The sequence below is a fragment of the Schistosoma haematobium genome, chromosome 5 (genome assembly GCF_000699445.3).
Source record: "Schistosoma haematobium chromosome 5, whole genome shotgun sequence".
In the NCBI taxonomy this organism is placed as follows: domain Eukaryota; kingdom Metazoa; phylum Platyhelminthes; class Trematoda; order Strigeidida; family Schistosomatidae; genus Schistosoma; species Schistosoma haematobium.
The window spans coordinates 4,497,807-4,525,087 of NC_067200.1; the positions used below are offsets into that span (position 1 = coordinate 4,497,807).

General features: G+C 34.3%; 1 protein-coding gene across 1 annotated transcript; it reads left to right on the forward strand.

Moving 5' to 3' along the window:
* The first annotated feature begins 921 nt into the window (after positions 1-921).
* CLIP4_4 (CAP-Gly domain-containing linker protein 4) lies at positions 922-26,402 on the forward strand. Its single transcript, XM_051217341.1, has 10 exons — positions 922-1,361; positions 6,291-6,569; positions 7,953-8,062; positions 10,546-10,856; positions 13,555-13,649; positions 15,318-15,483; positions 18,138-18,511; positions 20,734-21,205; positions 23,814-24,362; positions 25,250-26,402. Exons 2-10 carry the CDS (start codon positions 6,303-6,305, stop codon positions 25,582-25,584), a joined length of 2,679 nt encoding a protein of 892 aa, XP_051064727.1. The 5' UTR covers positions 922-1,361; positions 6,291-6,302; the 3' UTR covers positions 25,585-26,402.
* Positions 26,403-27,281: the final 879 nt, after the last annotated feature.

Below are 27,281 nucleotides of genomic sequence, written 5' to 3' on the forward strand. Positions count from 1 at the left end.
CAATTAAAGGATGAGTATACTGCGCGGCAGTTCGTTCTGTTTTACTTTACGGCTGCGAAACGTGGCCATTTGTAGTAGAAGATACTCATAAGCTACTAATATTTGACCACAGGTGTCTTAAAAATATTGCTCGTATCTGCTGGGATCATCGGGTAAGTAATAGTGAGGTTAGAGGCAGGGTATTAGGAAATGATCGTAAATCAGTCGATATGGTTGTAAATCTTCATCGATTGAGATGGTTAGGCCACGTGTTACGTATGCCCGAACACTAATTACGACGATGCGCAATACCGGCCAATGTTGGAGATGGTTGGAAGAAAGTTAGGGACGGCCAAACCAAAACGTGGCATTAGTGCTTGAAGTCACTAACTACTGGTCTGAGCCATGTTGGTAGATACAAACACTTGGTTGGAGTCCATGCAACTATCGTAATCAATAGTTGGAGATTCTTGGTGACATGGCTGAGAATCGATCTCAATGGCGTCGGTGTATACACTCTTTGTCTTCCCTTAAACTATGAGATTAAAATCACTTCATATCTTTCTTTCAACGAACTAATTCTTTCTTTCTGTACTATATCCTTACATAAAATCTTTTCTTTATATAATACACCATTGAGTTAACGTCCTCTACGAATCCGGTGTTCATCTTTCTGTGCTAATGAGGTGTGGTAAATTGGACCGATGCATGTGTCTGGTCCTACGTTGTAACTGACTGACTGGCTGTTATCCTTTTACGAACTCTCCTATGTTTTATGGTACATCACTTTGTTGAGTCTCATAACTTATTGGCTACACCACAAACGTTGTTAATAAAATTATCTTGTCATCTTTACATAAGATTACTCCATACTTCACCATCTCATTCGTAACATCGTGCATTAGGTTGGCGATTAATATTAAATATTCCAATTTGTAGAATGTTTATTTAGTGAAATGAATTTCACCAAACTCTAAATGTAAACCCGTTAATTTCTGGTAATTATCTTCTAACAATCACCCATCACAGTACAACATGCCATAATGCAATCTGATTGCTTACTTCATTGTCGAACTTCAGTTATTATTATTATTATTACTCACAACATATTTTGTTTGTAATTCTCATTTTAGCTTGAGTATCAAAATCGTCTTACTGGCTTATCCACCAGTTGTGCCCCTTCACCACGTACAGTTGCTCGTTCATCATCATCGTCGTTATTAAGAAAAGGCGGTAGGAATACATATAATCGATATCATGCAAATGGTTCCAATAATAGTGCTGGAATCAATTCGTCAGATGAGGGATTCGATAGATTATTTTACAAACCTCGTCGTAGTCAACCAGTTGTACATCCAGCAAGTGAAATACCATTTTGTGAAGTGAGTGATAGTTTACATATATATATATATATATATATATATATATTACTGTGTTTAATAGATACACTGATTGAGTTACACCAAATTTGTAATGAAACCTGAAAAAAAGCATCCAAAGAAACTACTTCATTGTTACAGGCCCTTTATAGATATCACCAATTAGAAAAATGATCTCTTATCAGTTTAACTCGATGTTTCAGTTAAGATCATATGGGCTACAAGGATAAGATAAATGCGAAACAACATTCTATTTGTAATATTGAGAACTCAAATGCATGTATTTTCTTATTCTTTCTCAGTGACTCTATGGCTGGTTGCGAAAGATTTAAATATGGAGAAACAGTCTGTACATAAGTTTCTAGCACTGAAATAATGCGGAGACAATGATAAAGAATACGACGCACATATTTTACTCTAATTAATCAAGTACTAACAGGTACTGTTCCTTTAGTTGACATTCGCACTCCAAACCTGAGGTCTTTGGTTCGACGTCGTATAGTAGGGTCGTGAATAAACACTTTTGAGGAGGTCCATATTAGAAAGAAATAGCTGTCCACTGCTTTTAGGTCAGTTTTGCATTCGACTCCATCATGGGTGATTACACACGAGTAATTAGATCCTGAATGGTACGACTGTGTTTTAATTTTTATCTTACTGCACACAGTTGGCTACCAAGAAAGTTTGCGCCAAACAAATAAAGCTAGGATAGGGAGTACATTTAAAAAGTGTGGACTGGTTTACTGTACAGTATAAAGATATGACCAAAAAGAATGTCTATTAGTTAAGTTTCTGTCACCTTCTATGTAGAATATGAAAGACTCCATTCTGTCCTATGTCTGGTAAAGTCTGAAGCCACTAATTTGCATAATTTCTAGAACCTTAAATAGGAAATCATGGTGGACTGATAGGTTCTAGTCCTATACAGCTATCTTTCATCTCTCCACTTTTCCCACCAAGTCTTAGCATCAACGATTCATGCACAAAATGGAAGCGTCTAATCTGACATTTTTTAGATATATACAAGCTGCCAAAGCCGATGTTTAAAGACGATAACACCATTTGAATAATCGTCACCACCTTCAAATACACATTGCTGAATCTTAGTATTACTAATATGGTATGTTGCCACGAAATAGTTTCCAGGTACTTTATCTCTCTCTTATTTTCAACTATTTCCCAATCCATAATTTAAATTACTTTATTTTTTGCTTTGGTGTTTTCATCGACTAGTTAACCAATTTGACTTTAACATTAAATTGCTTGCTGTTATCGACCTTCTTTTTTTTCTTCTCCTCACCTTTACTATATCACTGTCAATATAAACATTGTCTACAGTTTTTACTAGTTTATATATTATATGTGTCTAAACATTTAAATTCTACATTAATAATTGACCATATCCGTATGCATACATTACCCATTCAATAATTCAGTCCGTTTTAGTCAAATACTCTACTAATCTATATTTAAAACTTGTATGAATAAGGTGGTGTGGCAACTCGAACTGATGTACGTACGTACGAAGTTCTACGTTGTAACTGACTGACTGATGAATAAAACAGATTGATCAAGTTGTCATGTATATGCAACGTTTACAGTGTTAATTGTGTATTTATTTAAGTGTAAATGAATGAATAAGTTAATTCACGATTAGTTATGAATCCTTCTATATAGATGGTGATGTATTTTTTTCTCCTTGAAAATTTCACTTTATTCATTTATGTATTGGTTGTTTGAGTCTTCCCATTGATGTTTAAAAGTGAAATTGATCAGTTTCTTATTGGCATATGTGTATTCTGTGTGGATTGTCTCGATATTGCCTTAAGTCTCAGGTATTCTAAACAGAAATGGATGGTGGCTACCAGTGGAATCTAGGATGTGCGTTTCATTTTATTTGGGACTGGTCAGCTAGTTGTACCTGCATTCCATGATTTAAACCTCACCCCCCCCATTATACAAGCTAGTGGCTCTGTGGACTCAGTAGCTAAGTAAATAACCCGATGGCTTTTGAAGCGGACGGTACTGGGCTAGAGTTTCAGAGTGAACAACTCTGGGGTGAAGGTACATCCAGCTGACGAGTCCCAGATAGGACAGAACGCGTGTTTTAGATTCCACTGCTAGCCACCATCATCTCCGCTTATTATTAGATTTTATGTCTGTTCAGCACTGAATCAATGAAATTTAAAACTGTAATATGTAATAATGATTTTTTATTTTCTTGATAATATAAACGATATGATTGTTTTGCAAAGCAGTAGAGAAAAAAGACAAGAGGAAAAAAACCGAAAGTTACATAACATTCATATTGTTCTGTGCCTATACGGTTTTGAAGCAATCAGTCAGTCAACAATGTAGAACTTTGTACGTACGTGCATCAGTTCGAGTCACCATACCGCATTAGAACAGAGATAAAATTGTCAATTCAAATACCGTAGTGGTAGGGCTAGTAAGGGTATAAGCAGTAATCGTAAAGATTAGGGTTTGAAGATGTTATTCAGAAATATAATCCAGTGAAATGAATTTGGGAAGAGAAAAAGAGAATGGGACATAAAGAATTCAGAAAATTAGAATTTGGGAGAACGCAACGTGTATGCACCTGCTCCAGTACAAACGATTTTGAGCCATGTCATCCAAGGTCTCTAACCATCGTTTGCTGTCGTCTTGTGGATCCCAACCAGGTAGTGTACACCTACCAACATGGCTCAGTCGACTTGTCAGTGACTTCATTTATTTGTGCCATGTTTTTGTCTTGTCGCCTCTAGCTTTCTTCCAACTTAATCCTACACCATGAAACATCTCACGTGGGAGCAGTCGGTGTTTGGGCATGTGTAACACGTGTCCCAGCCATCTCAACTGACGAAGTATCACTACTTCAATTAATTTGATATCCTTACTTTGTACCCGTTTTGAAGCAGGTGATGTTTAACTGGTAGATTTCTGGTTCGAATCCCATATTATTTATTATGGCAGCTACGTGATAACACAAAAATCTTCTTACATCAAAACATAGAAATTAATATTTGATAAATAATATATATTGAAGTTTCCTATTTAGATGAGAAAAGAGATAAAACAAAATTAAACATTAAGTTATTATGATGATTTACTATTTGGAATACAACAGTTCAATTCATGAACTTACACGTTCATATTTGACCGATAATATTGTCTTTCCATGTTCAGATTTAGTAGACGTAGGATGTGTTTAAACTCTTCGTACGGTAACTGTATTTAAATCATCACTTTGAATAATGTAAGAATCTGTGTGTTACAATTGACTGATAGATTAGTTGAGAATAGATTGACACGTTTCTGTCTTCTAACTTGCAGCTTGGAGGATTCAATTTGTACGTTGTTGATGTTCTAAATGTAACAGATAGATGTAGATTGCCCATATGTTCTGGAATCCTCAAAAATGCTCAAACAAATATTTCAGCATCTCCACATTGTTTTTTTGTTATGGTTGGGATTACGAATTTAGGGTTAAAATTTTCATCACTAACTAACATCAGCCACAATGTAGTAATCTAGTATAGATGGAAAACTTAAATGACCATATCATTGGTTCGTTCATTGTATCTAGTGCCACTAGGTTTACGTTTGTTTCAGGATCAAAGGTTTGGATTTAAGGATACTTTCAATTCATTTGTTATGTACAATCGAAAAGGACAAAATAAAGCATTTGATACATCTAACACTATCATCTTTACTCTATGGTTGCAAAAAATGATTTTTTGCTCTGATTCTGAACGTTTTTCACAAAATCCCAAAGGTAGCGTTCTTGATTCTGATTGATTCATCCCTAAAGTATGCTTTTACTAGATAATTTATCATCTTTTCAGTTCGTACACTAACATTAATTGTTTTAAAGCTAACTAATCAGTCTATTGTGATTTGTGCCTGATCTGCGCATGAAACATTTCCGATTCTACCCTGCTAATAATACCAGTCGACAGGAAATCTTAGTCATAGGTTTCACACTAGTTCTCACTCATGAACACGGCATATTTACAAGCTTAGGTGAATAGCTAATCTCCTCCTTCGTATTCGAATCTCTTAGTGTCAGAGTTTGTTATCATTGATCTATTATTCATATCACAACATGCTATTAGATAGTTCTATTTTCAGAACTAAAAAGTTTGTAATTATCTCTTAGTTATATCCTATTTGTAATTTCTATGAGAACAAAGTCATACATACAAACACAATAGCATACGTAAACATCCTATTTCTGAGTCATTAACGGGAACAAAATGCTTTGTTGAATGGCCTAAAATGTAATCTCTCGTTACGAAACCTAGAGGTGCTGGTTTCAATTTTTGATGTAGTTGTAAATTTGCACAGATGTAGAGTTTAGTGGCCTGGGATCTGACTCCAAGTAGATCGTATGAATGTCGAAATATATATGTCGCATATTCTCGTATATAATAAACTACTTAAATGGCGTTAGTCAACAACGCAATTTAATAAGTCAAATACGAGAATGAATTACGAATACCTATATTTAATACAATCTTTGATCCAGACAAAATATCAGAGAACCGAAGAGGAAAGAGCGAAGCGGAGAGGATATGTGAGCCAACTCCATTTAACCAAGCCTTAATCAACACGAAATTTAGCTTCAGATACGTGATGAATGGGATAAGGTTACACACATATGTGGTTCATATAAAAACAGTCAAGGTTGATAAGCGAATAATTAACAAGGTCAAAATGTACTTCAAGTAGAATGGTCTGTCCGAAAGCTAGAATAAGGTATATGGGCTTAACATAATAACCGACACTACAGGGTCCCATACTAGAATAAGAAAGCTTTTCAGTGCTTCTGGTTTTCTGTAATATTCAGCAATCTTCACAAACTCCTTATGCTTGTCATTGAATTGCAGTCAATTTTCCTATCCCTATCTTTGTTCATTTTAATTGTTAAAGAATTGTCGTGCTATGGATGAAGAAATGTCAAAAGAATATGATTCAGTGACTGGATCACCTGTAAATAATGATAATAATAATCATCTACCTGAAGAAATGATTCATGATGATGAAGAAGAATCAAGATCATGGGTTATGCGAATGCCTGTTGGTCCATGGTGGTGTGAAGATTGTCAAGAGTCAGTGACATCAAGTAATTTAACTATATCACAATTGTTTGCTATTTTACGACAATGGACACCTTATGCACAGTTACAATTAATTACAATAGTTGAAGAGGTATGTTTTATTGATTGGTTGGGAAGGGACGTGAAGTTGATAAATTGATTACTGTTTTCTTGATATATAAATTTCGTTCATTATATATAAGTGACTATAAAATTTGTTTTTCAGTCAGTTTCAACGTAGAACCTATACTTGGAAACATCATTTCAAGTCACTATACCCCATTAACACGGAAAAATGAAATTATCAGGGCAAATTCCAAAGTAACGGATGTAATGAGTATCGGTAGTAACAGAAAATAGTGTGTATCAAGGATGCGGTTCAAGAATACTAGTGGAATTAAAAAAATTGAGGAATTCAGAAGCCCAGAGTGCGGGGAAAGATATAGAGTGAATGCACCTGCGCCATTACAAACGATTTTTAGCCATGTCATTCAGAGCCTCTTACCAGTGGTTACAATAATCTTGCGGACCACAACTCGGCTGTCTTCATCTTCCTAAACAGCTCATTTCGATAGTCAATGTTTTCGTGGATGTGTTGGTTTGACCGTTCTTAGTTTTCCTTTAGTCTACTCCTATATCAGACAACATGGCCCGTTCAGGTAGGCGATAGTTTGCCATACGTAACGCATGTCTCAACCACCGTAGTTGATGAAGATTTTTCTCTTCATCAGTTGGTTCTTCATCCCTACCTAGCATCTTATCGTTAACGCAGGAATCACTTATTTGGCGGTCCCAAATATACGCTATTTACATCTTGTATTTGAGTTCAATAAATATTTTTCTTGGATAAGTTTCTCTGACAAATAGTTCTTCTCATGTTCAGAGTTTCCTATTTTTTCGAACTGTAGGTCCATTTGTTTTGATACAGGGGATTGCGTAATATCATTGGCTCTCACACTAACAGTTTGGCTTTAAGTCCACATTTCCCATCACTTATGACTGACTCCCTGACTGAAAGTCAATTGTAATTATGTGTACCTGGTTAAGGGTTTGCCACATAACACTGTAATAATAATAACGAATACGATAAAAGACATAGCAATCCGGGAATCCAAAAAGCTTGATAGTCAATATATTAAATTTCAAGTAGGAATAACTCTTGTATGTATTAGCAGCAAATCATGTTCTTTGGGCAAATTGCAAACTGAATGTGAGAACAGTCAATCAAATAGTGGCGAAAACCATTGCGTAAATATAAATTTGCAAAGTACTAATGCAGTCAATTTTACGCATATGATCTATCATCTTTTTGCAGAATCACTATCTCATTTCTTTTTTGTTGTTCATCCACACTGTCAGCCGTTATGGTATTGTGTAATCAAATAATTTTGTCATGAATATAAAATAAATCAGTCTTGATTATTTGTATCTTTCACACACACACATCTATATTTGTCTCTTTTCTTTACTCAATTTTATTTAATTCGATCAACAGATATTTAGACGTGGTGCTCATGTTGATGATCGTGACGGTTTAAGTGACATGACTTTATTACATTTTACTGCAAAATCCGGTGCATTAGGCGATGAACAGGCTTCGTGTCGGTAAGTTTTTATGTGTCATTGAAAAGATACGTAAATCCTGTTTATATTATGTTATTAATGGACTGATTATGTCATCCAATATCCTCAAACATTATATTTTAATTGAATGGTTGTTGTGGGAATTAGTTCAATTTATAAGTATTATTCGTTACATATCAGTCTCAGTGGACTTGTCATTAAAATGAAGGGAAGACTGAGTGTCTGTTTCGTTTTAGTATGTGACTGCTTGAGAATGGGTACCCTCGGAACCTCTTTAAATATCGTCACTACTGATGTTCAGACGTCAGGGGCGAGACAATTATCATCAATGGTATTAGATGATTGTCGCAATATATTGCAACGTAATTAAAGCTGTAAGTCTGCTATTAGACACTAATACAGTGGTTTTAATGTTTAAGCTTTCGACATGAAACATGCAGGTTCTAAGTCCAATGCTTGGTAACGTCGTGGACGCGTACTGCAAAGTAGTCCACTATTTGGATCAAACATTTATTCAATGCTCCCGGGTTTTCGTTGGTATCTCAACTGAGATCGATCTGTGACGAATGCAACCTAAAAATATATTAGTCTCGTCTTTATGTTCAATCAGATTAGACAGAACAAGTTGTTCTCCAATCGAAGTGATTCAACATCATGTGTACCGTTTGTCTCCATGTTAGGTGAACATTGGAGACAACTGGACTTGGCGCTTGTCCATAAGACGTATCTTCGGAGGACTGATGTGTTCGAACTCGTGCACAGTCAGAGATTTGACCACGCAGTTATTTCAACCGTTGCTAATTTCCTTTAGGTTTCATATGTTTATGTTGACTAACATCTGTGTAACAACTAATATCATGTTTGCGTATTCCTTAGTACTCACATAGGTTCCTATCCTACGGGAACATCTATTCCTTTTAGATTGTAAATCTTTCTTATTGATGAGTACCAACTAATGCAAATGATATATCCAGAGCTTCTTGATAATTTCCATTAACCATATAATACATTACTGTTATTTAATTTGATCAAAGCAATCGGTTCTTGCTGAAGTCTTTCAATTTTCAACAACACGATCACAAATCCAAATCCTACAAATTATTTTGGCTTCGATACGTTAACATTAGTATTATATCTTATGTGAAGAGAGTGTGGTTTATTCTCGAGTAATTAAAACGATTTATAATGGGACCTCGATCTTTATTATTTGACAAAAAAATGACTGGTTTCCACATCCCTAAGTTTGTCTCACAGTCCATCATCTACGATCTGCTATTCCACTTCAAACTTTTCATCATATTCTTCTCTGACTGCGATTGAATTTTAGAGCAACTGTTAAGTCATCATAAGACTTAACCGTTTATCAATAAAACTACTTTTTCAATGATTATGATATTGAATACTCATAGAGATAAATAATTTAATTCAATTACCAAAGTATCAGTTTGTATGTACACATTGTAATAGATAAACGAAGGCCAAGAATAAACTACATACCCTTAAAACTCCTTAAATCCAAACAAACTAATGAATGTAAGCTGATTTGTTGAAAAATCGATAAGCGACCTATTTTCTTTATGTTAATCGATATGAACTATATTAATACTATTATCATGTATTGTTGATGTCTTTTCTATCTTAGTTGTAATTCCTTTATTCATTCATTTTACACAAAATTGGGAAGGATATTTACTTTTGTGCGTCATGAAAAACAAACTGGATTAGTAGTAATGGTCTCGCCAAACCGTAAGCATGACTACACTGTCGAAGTAACAACTGCCCAAAGTTGGGTACTCAGAGCAGTTTTTGATGTGTTATCTCCATACATTTAGGATCTTATTTTATGCTATGAGAATCCGTGAGGCATGGTGGAGTGCGGCATTTTCAGGTTCGAACTTTTAACTTTCCCTTCTGGTTGCGGGAAGGCAGTGTCGCTGCAGTTACTGGTTATCTACTGTCACACTCTAGTCAATTCGGCAGTATGACTTCTTTGGACCTTAAGCTACTCCTTCTGGCCTCACTATTCTTCAGATGATCTGCCTTGGATGATAGGTCCTAAAAAGCAAACGTCCTAGCCCATACTACCTTATTGAATCACTGCGATATGCAAGACCGATTACCGCGTCAAGTTAGTAGCTACAATTGAGATGCACTAATGTAAAATTGGGTAACTTCAATAAATGCTTGTTTCTGTCAAAGCTTACGTTATCCAAAACTATTTAATCTTCTCGAATCACTTTGTTCATCGAGCCTGGTTGGTTCTCATTTCAAGCAATTAAGATTGAAGATTTTATTCGTTACAGATTGATTCAGCTGTGTAAATCCATGACTTTACTAAGAATTGAAACCAAGACCTCCAGGTTTTGTGATGTTATCTGTGTTCGGTCGATAAAGCTACGTATTGGTCTAATTCAGATAGTATGATATTATCTTCATTATCTCTATAGTTTTTTCTCTTTTTTGTTTACTTGTAATTTTATCTATTTATTTGTTTCCTTTTGAAGTATTGCTAATTATTTATTAGACGAAGGTGCTAATCTCGAAGCTCGTTGTAAATGGACTGATATGACACCGTTACATTATGCAGCTTATTTTGATTGTCCATTATTAGCTGATTTATTAATAAATCGTGGTGCATGTATATCAGCTAGAACATGTTTGATTGATCATTCTACACCGTTACATTTAGCTGCTAGTCAATTATCATTAGGTACTGCACGTATATTAATACAAGCAGCTGATTTTTCTGTTACAAAAACTGGACAACGATATGATGCTAAAGATGCAAAAGATGGTTATGGACGTACACCATATGGTGAGATAATTGTGGCTTTCTTTATTTATACAATTTTTTTATAATTATTTGAGTGAACAACTGTTGGGTGCAGGTACATCCAACTGACGAGTCCTAGATAGGACGAAAAGCGTATCCTGAATCCCACTGCTGGTCACCATCCATCTTTGCTTGTAATAATCAGTCAAGTAATGTTATTATTTTTAAAGGATAACTCAGTAAAATTAATTGGTGGGAAGCACTGGATCCAGGTTTCTTGCTATTTACCACTGTTAGTGTGTGGTAACTACAATCTTCAGAGGAATCCATGCGTGTGACTAGCTGCTTCCCAGTTACCTAACATTTTAGGATAATTCACTTTTAAATAGTGTTTTTTTCAATGAATTAATCTTAGCTGAGAAGGAAAAACGGAATTTTTGACACAGGTTTTGCATATTAATTTGAAACTCTTGTAACTGTTCCAACTAACGATTAGTAATCTCAACGAAAGGAGAATAATGATTTTAGCTTGAATTGTTTCGGAGACTACGTAATCCAGCTACTTATATCAGTGAAATTACACAACTTCATTGATGAATTTGCCTTCTTATACGAACTCGTTACTGTTCAACTTTAGTTATTACTCATGTTTCTTTCTGTTCTGTCAGAGGTAATATTCTAAATCAGATCTTGATATAATCACCAAGACATTAAATCTAACAGTCGAAACTTTATTGATTGGATAGTGATTAACTTATCCAACTGACATCCTTCAGTCGCTTATGCATATCTACGAATTCAGCTGCTCATGTGAAGAAAGCTAATATTCAGCACTCAACCAGATAACTGAGCCAACGAATTAGTGAACGCCTTCCTTCGTAGTTGGGAAAGGGTATCGTCAAAATAATACATAGCTCTATTATATCATATTTGATCGATAGCGATCATGTAGTAGACATAAATAGGTCATTTAAAGTGATTTGTCGTATTCCTACTGGTTCTCCTTATGGAGTCCAATATCGTCTCTTACATATAGCAGAAGCTATGGAAATTCGAGCTAATTATCCAAATTTTTGTATTCATAAGCAATTCGTTACACCTTTATCTTTTACTTGGCCAAATCGATTTTATTTTCCATACTCTTTGTTCATTTATTTTTCTTTACCCCTTCCCATACTTTTTTTCATAAGTACATGCTTTATTGTCCAATCATGGATTTTATGAATGTTCTTTCAAGATCTATATTTTTCAAGTCATTGACCTATTTCCTATTACGAAGCATGAATTCAAGCTTTTATTATTCTTATCACAACTGGTACACCTGTCATCTCACACTACCGATTTGTACTCTTTACTAATTATGTTTATTTATGTAATCTATTCCACTGTTGTCACTGACTTATCAACTGCCTTAATTGGTTTAGTAATTTCTTGTATGAATATAAATATTACTGTGCTAAAAGATCCTACCTGCCCCCAAATGCCCTGGTACGGTCGAGAGTGGGGAGAGTTCTCTCTCCCTCTCGAAATGCTCTCATGTGGCCACGCGTAAATAGCCTCTGCCAGGGAAGTCCTACATGTTATGACCTTGAATGTATGGTTTTTCTATCACACGATTTATCTACCAATCCGAATACGACTTATACGAATCTTCACACTAGGCCAACTAATGACGTTCAACCGGTGTGGGCAGTTTAGCGTCCTTATTGGTCCTATGTCCTACGAGCCCTTCCACTTGAGTCCAGAACACAATACCAGCTTCCGAATCAGAGCAGATCGTTTATTTCAGGCATACTTGGTTTATATATCAATCACACAGACCGCAACGTACCATAAAATAGGAAATAATATTTGTACACAAATAAGCCCAAGAAGTGGCTGTGAATGTGGGAGGCAGTAGTTAATAAACTGAACATAACTTAAGAACCGTAAATCGTACAATAATAAATTATAGGCCAAAATAAAGCTTGTCATAAGAGGGGTATAAATATACATAATGTAATTGTTGAATAGTTATACAATAAGAATATTTATAGAATATTAGTCCATGAATAGTCCTCGAAAGTTACCTGTAATTTAATCTCCACTCGGATATAACACTACACACTGCATTCTCGTGGTAGGGGTGCTTTTTACGAAATTGAGAAGATGAAAGCGAATGTCCGGCGCTTCAACAGAGTTGGTAGACATGGAGAGTTCACCTAGGGGAGATGGAAAACCGTCATTCCAAACCAATTGTGCACATGGGCTCCAGTATCCTAAAGCAACAAATGGCGTATGAACCAATCATTGATCACCGGCTACCATGGAACTGCATCTCCTTACGTCGAGTATCGCAGCCCTCACTCATATCGAATGAGATTTGTGTGGCGCATATGTATTTGGTGCCTCCTTGTATATGTTAATATAAATAAATAAATAATCCTACCTACGAGGAAACGAATAATCATTCACTGCTAGGTGGTACACCGGTGGTCAGCAATCACTAAACAGGTAATAAAACCAAAGACAAGAAAAATGTGCAAAAACAACTATTGAACCCTTGTATTTGTGTCGTTTATCTATGTAAGCCTTTTATCCAGAAGAGCCTATCGGCTTCATCTGGCTGAAAGAGCCATTGTGCATTAGAATAAAGCCTGATGACGATCTAATTTAATATTGTTCGCTAATATATGTTTGTTCTAATTCACATTATGGAAAACACACACCATGTCGATTATTATTATCATTATTATTTCAGAATGTCTACCGCCTTCAGGTCAACTTCCAGAACCTTTGTGTACACTACGAGATTTATTGGCTGAATTACTTCGTCCAACATCTCCACAACAAACTGTACGTTAGTATACATTTATATATATATATATATATATATATATATATATATATATATATATATATATATATATACTACATGTTCACGTTACTTCTCTTCTAATCAATTAAGACTGGATTGTTCTCAAGTCAGAACATTATTCTCATGATCTTTTACGTACATAATAAAAACATAATGTTTACTTATACCGACTAGTCATTATCATGTTTATTATTTATTTATATGAGGTAATTAAAAAATGTGGTGTAAAATACACTTAACTCATTGTAAGTAAATAAGATATGAAACGTTCTCTTGTGATGTAACCATTTGATTATAGACTTAATACGTATAATTTATAATCAATCATTCCGTAATCAATAACTTAGAACCTGAAATAAGGTGTATAGTTATCAGCTTAACTTTATTGTAGTAAATTGGAACAATAAAATAAATAAAAGAAGCTGAATTCCAAGACAGATCAAAATGACTATTATTATATTATTATTATTTTAACACATAGATATTGGTACAAGGAGGCACCAAATACATATGCGCCACACATATCATTCGATATGTGTGACGGCTGTAATACTGCTCGGGTGCCCAAACCGAAGCATCATCAAAATGACTTATTATCAATGATAATGATTAAACATTGCGCACATTAATCAAAATGATTAAATGAGAAGGCATGTATGTAATGATGCTACGTTTGAAGAAATTACGATATCACCTAAAACCGGCGAATGGAACCAAGGTCAGCAACTCAAAAACAGAACAAGCTAAATTATTCCACTACTTCTTAACTTTGCTAACTAGAGGGAGATGACCAGATTTAGCGGAGGGAAATGTATATTCCAAAATCACCCCGGACGCATGAATAAACAAGCACACAACTCATGCGTATACATATAGTATGAAAATGTCCTTGGGAAACGTCACAAAATAGCGTATTAAAAGAGGAAGGTCCTTCCAAGTGGAAAATACAATCTGAAGGTAAAAATGGGCGCTTTTTTTCTAGCAAAAATAGGGAATTTAAAACTTTAAAATAAAATTACAAAAATAAGATATTTACCAAGTGATTTCTGGGGATCTGCTATCTCCAAAAGAGGTCATTAAAAATTTATGATGAATAGCAAGGTAAAAATTGGATACATTTATACCGTTGTAAATGATTTTATATCGTGTTCAGATCTCAAATAGTTAGTCTGGATTCATCAATCTATTTCAGATTAATCATCCGATAACGTTATGAATTGATGCTTTATCTTGATTTCAACAGTTGAGATCATGAGTCAATTGAAGCTAGACAACCATGGAAAACCTGGAAGCACTGGACAGCCGTTTCGTCCTATTGTGGGATTCCTCGTGGATGCGCACTTCTGAGGAGTCCCATGATGGAAAGAAACGGCCGTCCAGTGCTTCCAGGTTTTCCATGTTGGTCTAGTTTCAATTGACTCACGATCTCAACTATTGAAATCACTACAATCTCCAAGAAACCCCTTCTGATACTTATCTTGATTTGACCATATTTGACTTTCTTACCACCTAATTTTAAACCAGCGAACAATAATCATCAAAGTATAATTCATAAGATAACGTTCAATAATGAAACATTTCAATTAATGTCTACACAGTATCTAAGATTATTGACCTCGTTCTTGTTGTTATTATTATTGTTTTAGGAAGATATTGACATTGAAAAAAGAATTATTCAAGCCACTTCAAATGATTATTCAACAAATTATCGAAATGAACATATTACTAACAATTATGTGAATAATCAAACTTTACCAACTGAGAATTCTCATTCACAACAATCTACATGTAGTGGAGTTGATTGGTTAGTTGGTAAGTATTTTGCTTTAATATAATAAGAAACAATTCCCATATCATCTTTCTTCCCTTTCCCCCCCCCACCGAAAGAAGAGATGGTACTGACATGAATAACATTTGATTGTTTTAAGAAAATATTATTATGGTTTTAATGGAAAGAAATCTAACGAATATAATCATGATAGGAAAAGAGAAAAATGTTAGAAATGGTTTCTCTTAAACGCCACCTAGTTTTGAATTCTGTTTTTGTAAGTTGAATATCCTGTGTTTGATTTCATGTGTGGATTGTAAGAATACACATTGTACTGTTAAGTATGAAACTACAATTCAATACCTGTTTCGTTATGATAAATCTTTGACATTTTTCTTGTTGATATTATTGTTAAATTATAGTAAATCTCTACAGAACCTGTATACATACCGTAATTGGTAATGGCTGAAATTATGCTGTTGTTGATATTCAAGACTGAATTCCGATCTCACTTCACTGACATATATATGTATCTTATGCAGATCACCTCTATACAGTCATTTTGTTATAGATATTCTCTTAGTATAGATGGATTATGGCTTTCAGTAAGGATCCAGGATGTTGGTTTTGTCTTACTTGGAACTTACCATCTGAAAGTATGTACTTCTCAGAATTGATGTTGACACAGTCTGGAATCCAACTTCTTTTGTTTCAAACGTCAGTGTGTTAATCTCTAAGCTGCAGTCTCGGAGATTTAATGATATTATATTATAGTAAATTATCGTCTATTCAGTGAATTCTACTGAAATTGCAGACAAACGGGGATCTTTAAAATAAAGCTTAGGACAGATGTACATTAGAAATGTATTAACGATGATAAAAAGTGAGACTAAATTTAGAAAATACTGTTAGAAAAACCAAACACGTATCGGGAAAGTGTTTATGAAAGAATTCTGAACCTGAAGATCGAGGGAGTAAGATGAAAAGTGAGAGTGTTGTGGATCATTATGAACTATCCTGTACTAAGTGAGTCAAAGTTTCTAGTCACTGACTAAAAATTTCTACTTATTTATACGTTAAGTGTATCTTATCTATAGTCGGTTAGACGGTGAACGAAGTATCTATTAGTTACTTACATATACTATGTAACAACAGCACTTCAAACGCAATATACGTCCCCGATGTCGTAATATTAGAAAAGAGGTTCATTCTTGATAAAAGTAAATAGTTTCCCATTCACAGAAAAAGCCAAAAAATATGAAGTACTTCGTCGTTCGTGAAAACTGCAAATTAGTTTACAAAGAAAAAACATCCCTTTGTAACAAAATTTCTCACGTAACATCAGAAAACCTCTAATCAGATCAACGCGATTTGAGAGACATAACATAGGGATAACTGTAAATGCTTGTCCTACTATCTGTTCACATCTGTGTTTACTTCTTCACTAGTCTGAATAATTCTCTAAGAGACCATGCTTTTCTACTACCAATACAGGAAGATTTACTTGTCGATCTGGTTGGAAAAAGGTATTTTTGCTAAAAAGGTACCTTGCTAATTCATACTAACAATTAATACTTTCTTCCTTCTGTTTTATATCATCATGGATGATTTGAGTGTCTGGGCATCATAACAAGCACTACTTGTTGGTTGGAAATCATTTTAATGTCGTATGGTGTATCTAACTAAAGACAAACAAGTTTTCCATTCACTTTTATGTCAACATACTTCCTAGTACTCTGAAAATAATCCTTACGAGTTACTTTTGATTTGTTTTGTGAACGCTGCTAAAATCTGGCTGGTATGTCTTTGATAGTTAATGACCATTTTGGCTAATCGCATGATGGTGGTGGCACTTGTCATTTTTAAACGGGTATATTTTCAAGAATTCGCGTGCTTCACGAAACCAATGTTGTTATGATGCCTTCTTAGCAATTTGTTTGTTTGGTGATGTGTTTCTTCAGAAGGTTTTGAGGATATGACTGGATTTACTAACACGAAAATTTGTCAAGTTTCATCTAAAAATTGTCTCAATTTAGTTTGGGGTTTTGGTACGGTAGGCTATTTGATCTAGATTTGAGACGGACAAATACGCGAGTTCGATTATTACTGAACAACCTTGGGGGCAGAGAAAAAACTATTGTATCATTGACCTGATAGTTTGGAAAGCTTAGAGAAGAACAATGAGAACAGTCGACTTGATCAAAACGTTACTCGATTTTTTCCTGATTCTGACTGACTGAAAAAGGTACATAGATACACTCCTGCTCGTATTTCAGCGAGGTTGTATTCTGTTATCAAGAGTGAATGGTCTGCGAAAAAATTGAGTTGACACTACGACTTAACTAACTATAATTTCTACTATCTTAAGAAGTAGACAACAGTCTAAGAATTATTTTTCTGCACCTGATATAAATGTCCCGTCTTTATTTTAAGACTTGAGGAATCGTTATGACTCCACTTTGTTTTCAAGAGTCGGAAAATAGAATGAAACAACAACCATGTTGCACTGGATTGTTTTCCTATAATATTCCAGTCTATCCCAGTCAGTCTCTAATGAATAGTCGTATTGCAGTAATCAAAGGTATTTTGTTAAAATCCGCTTATGTAAATCTTGTTTCTCATGATAAAACGATTGACAATATTTATTTGAAATGAGATATCATATTTCCTGTTTATTGGTTATAATCCATGCACACAGCTGAATCTGGTTTTTTATCACCTCGTACTAAACGTTCACCAACCAATATTCAACAACAACCAAATATTAATAATGATACGAAAAGTCCTACAACAAGTCAATCAAAGAAATTTACCGTCTCTGCAAAAGTCACTCTACAATCTATGGGTTTAGCTTTAGGCGATCGTGTTTGTATTGCACCAGGTAATTCCACACCATCATCATCATCAGCTATACCGATCAGTGGTAAGAATCAGTCACCGTTAACAACGACAGGTGTTTCTGGTAGAATTGGTAAACTACGTTATTGTGGATCAGTTTCATTTGGTTCCGGTATATGGGTTGGTGTGGAGTTAGATGAACCAGTTGGTAGAAATAATGGTAGTGTAGCAGGAGTGAGTGTTTTCTTCTTTTTTCCCTGTTCTAAATAACAAAAAATGTTTCTATTTTTTATTTAGGTTTTTTTTCCTAATGTTCACTTGGTTTCTGTTTTTAAAAATATACATCAAAATGTTTTTGAAGCCTCTGTGTTGCACTATCTCTAAGATCACAACTAGGGAGTCGTGAAGGATCAACAGAAGTGAATCCTGTACAAATTTATTTCATACTATGACACCATGTCATACAATGACCACGTCTACGCTTTTCCCAACTGGTCCAAGCATCAATGCTACTTCCCTGGCGATCAGTTTATAATTAGAAATGTAAATTCGATCAAAAAGAGCCAAATATCCTACCTATCAAAATTTGTTTAACTTAGCTAAACCTAGTGTGTATTCAGTTATTATTACTTATTTACTTACTTAAACACAAACATAGGTAGAAGAAGGCACCAAATAGATATGCGCCACATAAATCATTCGATTTAAGTGAGGGCTAGAATACTGTCCGGGTGCTCAACTCGAAGCAGGTGGTTTCTTTAGTGGGCCACACCTCGAGCCTTTGACCTAAAGGTCTGATCCACAAGGCAGTGGAGCAAACGTAATGAGATGCATTCCCATAGTGGCCGGTGACTAATAATTGGTTCATATGTCATTTGTTCCTTTAGAATCTTAGATCACATGTGCACAATTGGTTCGGAATGAGGGTTTTCCAACTCCCATAAGTGTACTCTTCGTGTCCACCAACCCGGTTAAAGCGCCGGGCATTCGCTTTTCGTTCTTTCAATTTTGAAACAACACCTCCTCCACGAGAAGCCAGTGTGTAGGAATTCACAAGCAGTAGTTGTATGCACGTGTCCATATGAGAGCATTTCGATAGGGAGAGTTGACTCTTTCCACTCTCAGCCGTACCAGGGCATTTGGGGGGGGGGGCAGGTACTATATAATTGGCTGATTTTTCATTTGATTTTTTTCCTATTTAATAAACTGTGTAGCTCAATTCTTGTTTTGTTTAAAATTACACATATTTCTGTACGAATGCTCAATGATCATTAAGTGCTTTCAGATCTTCAATGGTTATCTAATTTAGCTTGGCCCCCAAGAGCCCTGGTACGGCCGAGAGTGGGATGGGTCCGCCCTCCCTCTCGAAATGCTCTCACACGGCCACGCGTATACAGCCTCTGCCAGGGAAGTCCTACTCACTGCCTTCTCGCCTTGTGTGTCAGACCTTTAGGTCAAAGGCTCGGGGTGTGGCCCCTAAGATAACCACCTGCTTCGGTCTGGGCACCCGGGCAGTATCACAGCACACACTCAAACGATAAACTCTCTATATCTATGGAAACTACTTTTCTCGCTTCGAATAACAATCAAATGATTCAAATTATTATCATTACTTTTGTTATTATTATTATCATTATTATTATTATTATTATTATTATTATTATTATTATTATTATTATTATTATTATTTACTACGACATTATTCACCCTCTTTTATTCCTACTCTGTCTATACTTATTTTTTCGACTTATACAGCAGCTCCTCTTTGGTGGAAATTCGACTCTATCTAATTTTATCAGATATGGTTCAGAATAGTAGCCAGTGGCGATCCTGCTGTAACGTTCTTTTACTTTCTTCATAAAAAGTGGTTGTGCCTTCCTTAACTGAAAGATTTCTTCTGATTGTACCTTTCTGTTCCTCCACTTTTACCATTATTATTATTACACCACCTTACATCAATCTCTTTTTTTTTCCTTCCCCTTAAATTCTCATTGTTTTGTGTGGCGCATATATATTTGGTGCCCTCTTGTACCAATATTTATGTGTTCAAATATTAATAATAATAATAATTAGCTTGGTTCCTGAGCTCAGTTTTCACATATAAATATAGTATATGTTTTCTTTAATCACTAATTTACTGTTACATATTTACAAAATAACTAAACTATCAGTAATTGGGATCTTTCAACAGACTCAATGTAAATGATATTCCTATCATCCAACGGATGTCAACCAATCAAATTACATATTCAATATAGGTCTATGGAAATTATTTAATTTTATTGAAATAATAAACCGATCTAAGTTAAACCACCAGTGCTTCCAGTTTTTCAATGGTGGTGGTCTAACTTAGAATTGGTTCATGATTTCAATCAAATCACATAGTTCCGTATTTTGTTTTGTTCTAAAATTGTATCAATTTTCTCCTTTTTCCTTCTTGAATTCACTATACATAGATTCAATATTTCTCTTGCCCTAATCAACATGGTATATTTGCTCCAATTGGACGAGTTTATAAAACTGTAAATATTGATGGTAAACAAAATTGGCATCCAGTTACTTCATCTACCAATACTACTAATTCTACTATTGTTAATAGACGTTCTAATAATTCATTGAATACATCAATTACTTCTAAGAAGTTGAATAATTTAAAAGAAGACAATCGTAGTAATAGTAGTAGTAGTAATAGTAGTGGTAGTACAAGTGGTAATAATACACCTAAAAAACGTTTACCTTCATCAAGATCCAGTTATACGATTAGTTCAACAACAATAACATCAATACCGGTGTCAACAGATACTTCACTAATAGATCATCGTAAACATCCGACAACTGTACCATCACAATTAAGTCGTACACCAACACCACCGTCAACTTTACAATCACCTGGTAATTTTTCACATGTTACAGCAAAAATTGATACTGGTAAGTGAAAAGTTAATAAGAAATGAATTTTATGTATCATTACTTAATTATATTTATTTTAAATCACAACAACCATTGACAACCATGAAGAGCTGGTGATCCGATTTTTCCTCATATGATACTACTCAGTAATACGCCTTCATAACCATAGCTGGAAGTTGGGCCCGAGGATCTTCGATCTGACGTACGTATGCTTAGGCTATAGACCAACAAACCGATATTCAATGGTGTACAAGTTTTACATCTATCAATCCATAATAATACATGACTCTCTTCCATTGTCTTTTGTGGATGACTTCCTCATACTAAACATGGTTGGACTCCACTAAACACGACTCCTAACTAGAACTCTGAAATTTTCATCTCAATCCTAGTCTCTAATGTATTGTACTATTAATGGCATTTTACGATGTGACCGTTCAAAATGGCAGTGTATTTTCTATCCACTTCCAACGTCTTTTCCTAGTTTCCTCTTCAGCTGGAAGCTGGTTGAATATTAAAGTTCCAATAACAGAACTCATCCTGATGATAATTCACAACATATACTAGTTTTAGTCTCATAATAACCATTACCAACTAGAAGGTATTTCATAGCTGTTTAAATTCAGTATATATTTATTAATTGATAGATAACTATGACACCACTAAAGAGTGTTAAATCCTACATGATCGAATTGTACTACCACTTATGAGTAAATAGCAAACCCTAACTTAGAATCCAGAAGGTAATGAGAGAAAAGAAAGATCAAAGTACATATTACGCTAAGAATTGGAGATAGACATCAAAAGAATGAATAACACTTGACAATAATTGGAATGAAGTGCTTGGGACAGAGTAGTTTTGTTGATTCCCGGTCGACAGCCCATGCTTTGATATGACGGGATTCAAAACAATGAATGAAAAAGTTTTCTTTCATTTAACAAATTGAATGGCATAGGTACTCACCTATTTATTCTACTTCGTACCATATATGTAATACACATTAAATAGTCAAATATTTCATATCAGGTTTGGTAATAACCACCTCATTTAGTACAGTTTACAATTTATGCATATTTGTATGTTTGTTTGTGTGTTTCTTGGAACCATCAACATCATTGTCATTACATAAAGAATTTAACGGTGAATCGCTTTGATACGCCCAAATACTTTTTTTGTACTTGTTGTTCTTATAAAGATGATTCATTTATACAACTAATTATAATATTCACTTGGTATTGTTTTGCTTGTATCTTCCCATTTCAATAAGGCTTTGTACTATCTTGTTTTGCTGATAATAAAGGCTTCAACCGAATACACCCATTAAGACATTAAATAAGAAAGATTAGTTCAGTGAAGAGTTCTCTCTTTTTTCGCCGAATTCATTTTCAAAGCTGTACAATCGTATATATATATATATATATATATATATATATATATATATATATATATATATATATATATACCAATTTTTACAAGATAATAATAATACTGATAATAAACTTCTGTTATACATGGTGACAGTGGGGTTATATAAATAAAGGTATTAAAATATTTAAAACAAGGAAGCCACACCGAACAATGTTCTTGAATTCTTTTGGATAAAATAAGGTTAAAAAGAGGAGGCAACGGCTCAATAAGAAGTTCTATAATCAAACACCTTGTGAACACAGGTCATTCAATCAAGACAGACTCTGCGTTCAAAGTCATCTACAATGTAATTGGAAGTCTTCCTAAGACGATTAGACTGTATCTTCACTGCATTGCTGAAGCAATAGCCATACATCTGGAAAAACCAGAATTGTGTGTGCAAAAGAGACTGGTACAATCTCTTTTTCTACCATGGTCTTAATGTATTAAAATTTTTTTCTATTTTTCATACTCTTGTTCCTTTACAGCCATCTACCTCACCTTCCGTCTTCCCTTTAAATCTCCTACCCCCAACTGGGTTTTTTTTATTTCCCCGATCATTCCGATTACATTTCATCTCTGTTTCAACATTTTATTTTATCATGCTGAGCCATCCTTTCCCAATGATAATTTCCCGATCTATTTTTTGATGAATACTTAAGCCAATAACAATAAACGATTATTAAACTTTCCTTGTTTTAAATATTTTCATACCTTTGTTTATTTAACCTCACTGTCACCATGTCTAACAGAAGTTTATTATCGGTATTATTACCATCCTGTTAAAATAAGTCTATATATTTGCGATTGTACAGCTTCGTTTATCTTCAGGATTGCAAGTTAGGACTTGTCTCATGATGTAGTTTGATTATTTCCTCAATGTGTCCTATCCACTTCCTAATTTCCTCTTCTGCCAGAAGTTGGCTTGTTCTGTCTCACAGTAGGCTGTTGTTGATGGTATCCGGCCAATGGACATTCAGTATCTTACGTAGAAAAGTGTTTATAAATACTTCTACCTTTTTGATGATAGTTGTGGTAGTTCTCCGATTGGATTATCAATTATATAGACATCAATATAGCAGTTTTTAACTTGTCACGCACTTCAACTGTACAAGTCGAAACAATACAACATTTTAGTTTGTTCTTTCCAGTTTCTCAAATTGTAAATATCGTAATAATTTGCTTAAATTCTTCCATCACATCTCATAATTATCTTAGGATTACGAGTTCGTTCACCGGATATCAGTCGAAGTCATCATTTTCAAATTGGAGATCGTGTACTAGTAGCTGGTCAACGTAGAGGTGTTTTACGTTTTATCGGACAAACGCAATTTGCTCCAGGTATCTGGTATGGTATTGAATTAGAACAAGCTGTTGGTAAAAATAATGGTTCTATCAATGGGATACGTTATTTTGATTGTGCTGTCGGTCATGGAATATTTGCACCGATTAGTCGTATACAGAAATTGCCTACAAGACCAAATACACCAAACTTAAATAAACTATCGGATAATCCAACAATGATGACTACATCATATCATTCAGAACAAGTTGATGGAGTAGCAAGTAAATCATGGTGTTGTCGTCGCACACCATGGTCTAGTACCACATCACCAATGATTGGACGTGCTGTAATTGGTCGACCACCGCTACCAACAGAATTAGTCAATGCATTGAAAGCTGTTGGACGTGTACCAGTTGAGTCAGTCGAAGAACCAGTGTTTTATTTAACAGAAGGAATGCAAGTTTTATGTGCTGGAGAAATTGGTAAGTTGATTTATTGTTTATTTGTTTTTAAAACTTCTTTGAATGAAGTGATGTACCAAGCAATAAGAGCGATATAATCACATACTGTCTTAAACTCACACAGATAATGGTATGTCTAGAATCGATCATGACGGTGATGAGATACATTCATTCTTCAGCTTAAATCTTGACTTTGAGAATTTTTTCACGTTTTTTATTCCAGACATTCACACTTGTTTTTCTTGAATCATATTGTCTATGCTTAATGTTTTCTACTATCATTAATATTGTCATTACATCTACTACTACTCTCCCATGCATTTTCATAGTATAATCTTTCTGTGCTAATATCGTGCGAAAATGTGAACTAGTACTTAAATAAGTCGAGTTCGATGTTGTTTGTGACAAGAGAATAATCAGTAAGAATCATGAATATTATGCTTATTGTTAATTACACTCAACATTCTATATCTATGTCTAGTATTAACTTCTCAATCTTAATTTTGCTGTTTGAAAATCCCTCAACATATTTCACTAATATAGATGATATTATTGTGTCCATTGGTGATAATATGAAAATTGGATGTTAAATACCAGGATAGAGAGTGTTTACTCTCCCTCTCGAAATCCTTTCATATGGCCACGATTATATCGTCATTGCCAGGTAAGTCCTAACCACTGCTTTCTCATGTCGGGAGTGTTGTTTACGAAATCGAGAGGAGAAATATCGAATGTCCTGCGCCTAAATCACATTCGTGTGTGTGAAAGGTCTACCTGGGGGAGTTGGAAAACCCTAATTCCAAACCAATCATTCATATGGGCCTCGGGAACAAATGACGTATGAATTCATTGTTGATTACCGGTTATTTAGGGACAACATCTAACTTTTTATTCTCTTTAATTTATAGGTATTGTTCGATACATTGGACCAATTACATTTGCTGAAGGTATTTGGCTTGGTATTGAATTGCGTAAACCACGTGGACGTCATGATGGATGTGTTGCTGGGCGACGTTATTTCACATGTCGTCCTGGTCATGGTCTATTAGTTCGACCAGCTCGTGTGTTTTGTCATGGTATAAATGCTGTTAATCTTCTTCCACCTGCTTTAGCCGAATTAGAACGTCAACTAGCTATTAAGCGTCAAGAGTCAGCAAACAGTTGTAATAGTGGTAGTAGTAGAGTATCTTCAGCAAATTCAATTAACTCTGATAATGAACAATCTTCAAAGATTTCGGTATAAAATAAATTACAGAGGAGAAAAAAAATGTTTCATAATGAATTTTCCTGAAGTGTCATTTTCTTGTTGGCATTTTGCAAAAATGATTCTTTCCATCCTTACTATAAACCACCCAATTATGAAATAGATCATAATTATCCCATTTTTCTTTGTTAAACGCATTTACTCTGCTTATATTCTTTGTTTTTCGATCTTCGGTTTTTGTATTCGAATAGTATAGAACTCTTCTGAAGGAGAAAAGAAATAAATTTGCCGACTTTCTTATTTATTCACGATGGAGCATTTCTTTGAACTGGTTACATTCATTGATTATGTTTCATTAAATATTGAGACTAGAAAAATTACTTTTTATTGAAGCTTTTACGCTTTATTTTAACTTGATTTCTTTGGTTATTTTTGCCTTGTTTCTTCCGTTTTCATCTAATATCTTTCAGTGTTTTACATGACACTGTTGTTGTTGTGGGTAGCATTAGTTGTTTTATTTATTAATTTTTAACAGGCAAATTTAACACATTCCTACATTCTTTTTCAGCGCTTGAGAATACTTAATTTCTTCCTTTTTTGAATATAAAAATAGACTACTTAATCATAATATAAGTAGTAAACGTTTATTCGTCGAAATAATATTGATTTTGTTTCAATATAATTTGATTTTCTTTTCATTTTTCTTGTTTAAAAAAAACTTTGAAGTTCATTTTCATTCTTTATAATTTGCTTGTATGTGATTTTTAAATGTGCGCCTACACGTTACTGAAATTGAATTTTCATCATGAAGAATAACATGACCTAATCTAAATCTTTTTTGAATCACTAGTCATCAGTTATAAAATAGATCTTGTTTTTATTTTATTTTAAGAAAACATATTTACACTGTTGCGGTTCTAACGGCTTATTGTTTGGTGTGTGCATTAAAACTAGATTTGTGACATACTCAATCATGATCAGTAAAAACATGGCTTCGATCATCATCATCATCATTGGGGTGTTATTTTTGTAAACGTAATTTTATTCAGCCGACGTTTGAATATCAATGCTCAAGTATTGTTTATCCAAAGTCACTTAATCAAACTATTTCAACCAAGTTATCTGAATCACCATGTTTTTAACATTTCAGTTAATTATTCAACGTTTTGGATTGTAAGCCGTTCCAGGATTTCTTTTCAAGCATACTCTACTTGACATTGAGAAACTTCATACAATAAACATTATTTATATATGTTTCACTGATGTTTCCAAATATTCCTTAACATATATCTGTAGGTCCTAAAATGGTATTGGTATGTTCAGAATGAATCTTGTTAAGAAGGTGACTTTGTCTACCCCTTCACAGAATAAGACGGTTTATTGCATTCACTTTAATTTGATTAAATTATCTCTACGTAAAATGTGAATTGTGTAGAAGTAAGCATGATGATCAACCCCTACTCAAAGTATTCCATTGAATCAAACAATCTCATCCATTAATAGTAAAACTGTTGAGGTTTAATCATAAATGGTAGCATAAATTTTATTGTTCCTTATGAAATATGTTTACATGCCTTGTCTCTATTGTAATTTTGAATTACAGTATCCAAAACATGACAATTCTTTGGTTTATGCTAAAAGCACAGATTTTATGGGTAAAACAATAATGAGATTACTATGAATTAAATGAATTAATTACGATTTCGAGATTAAGGTCAATGTAATAAACGGTTATG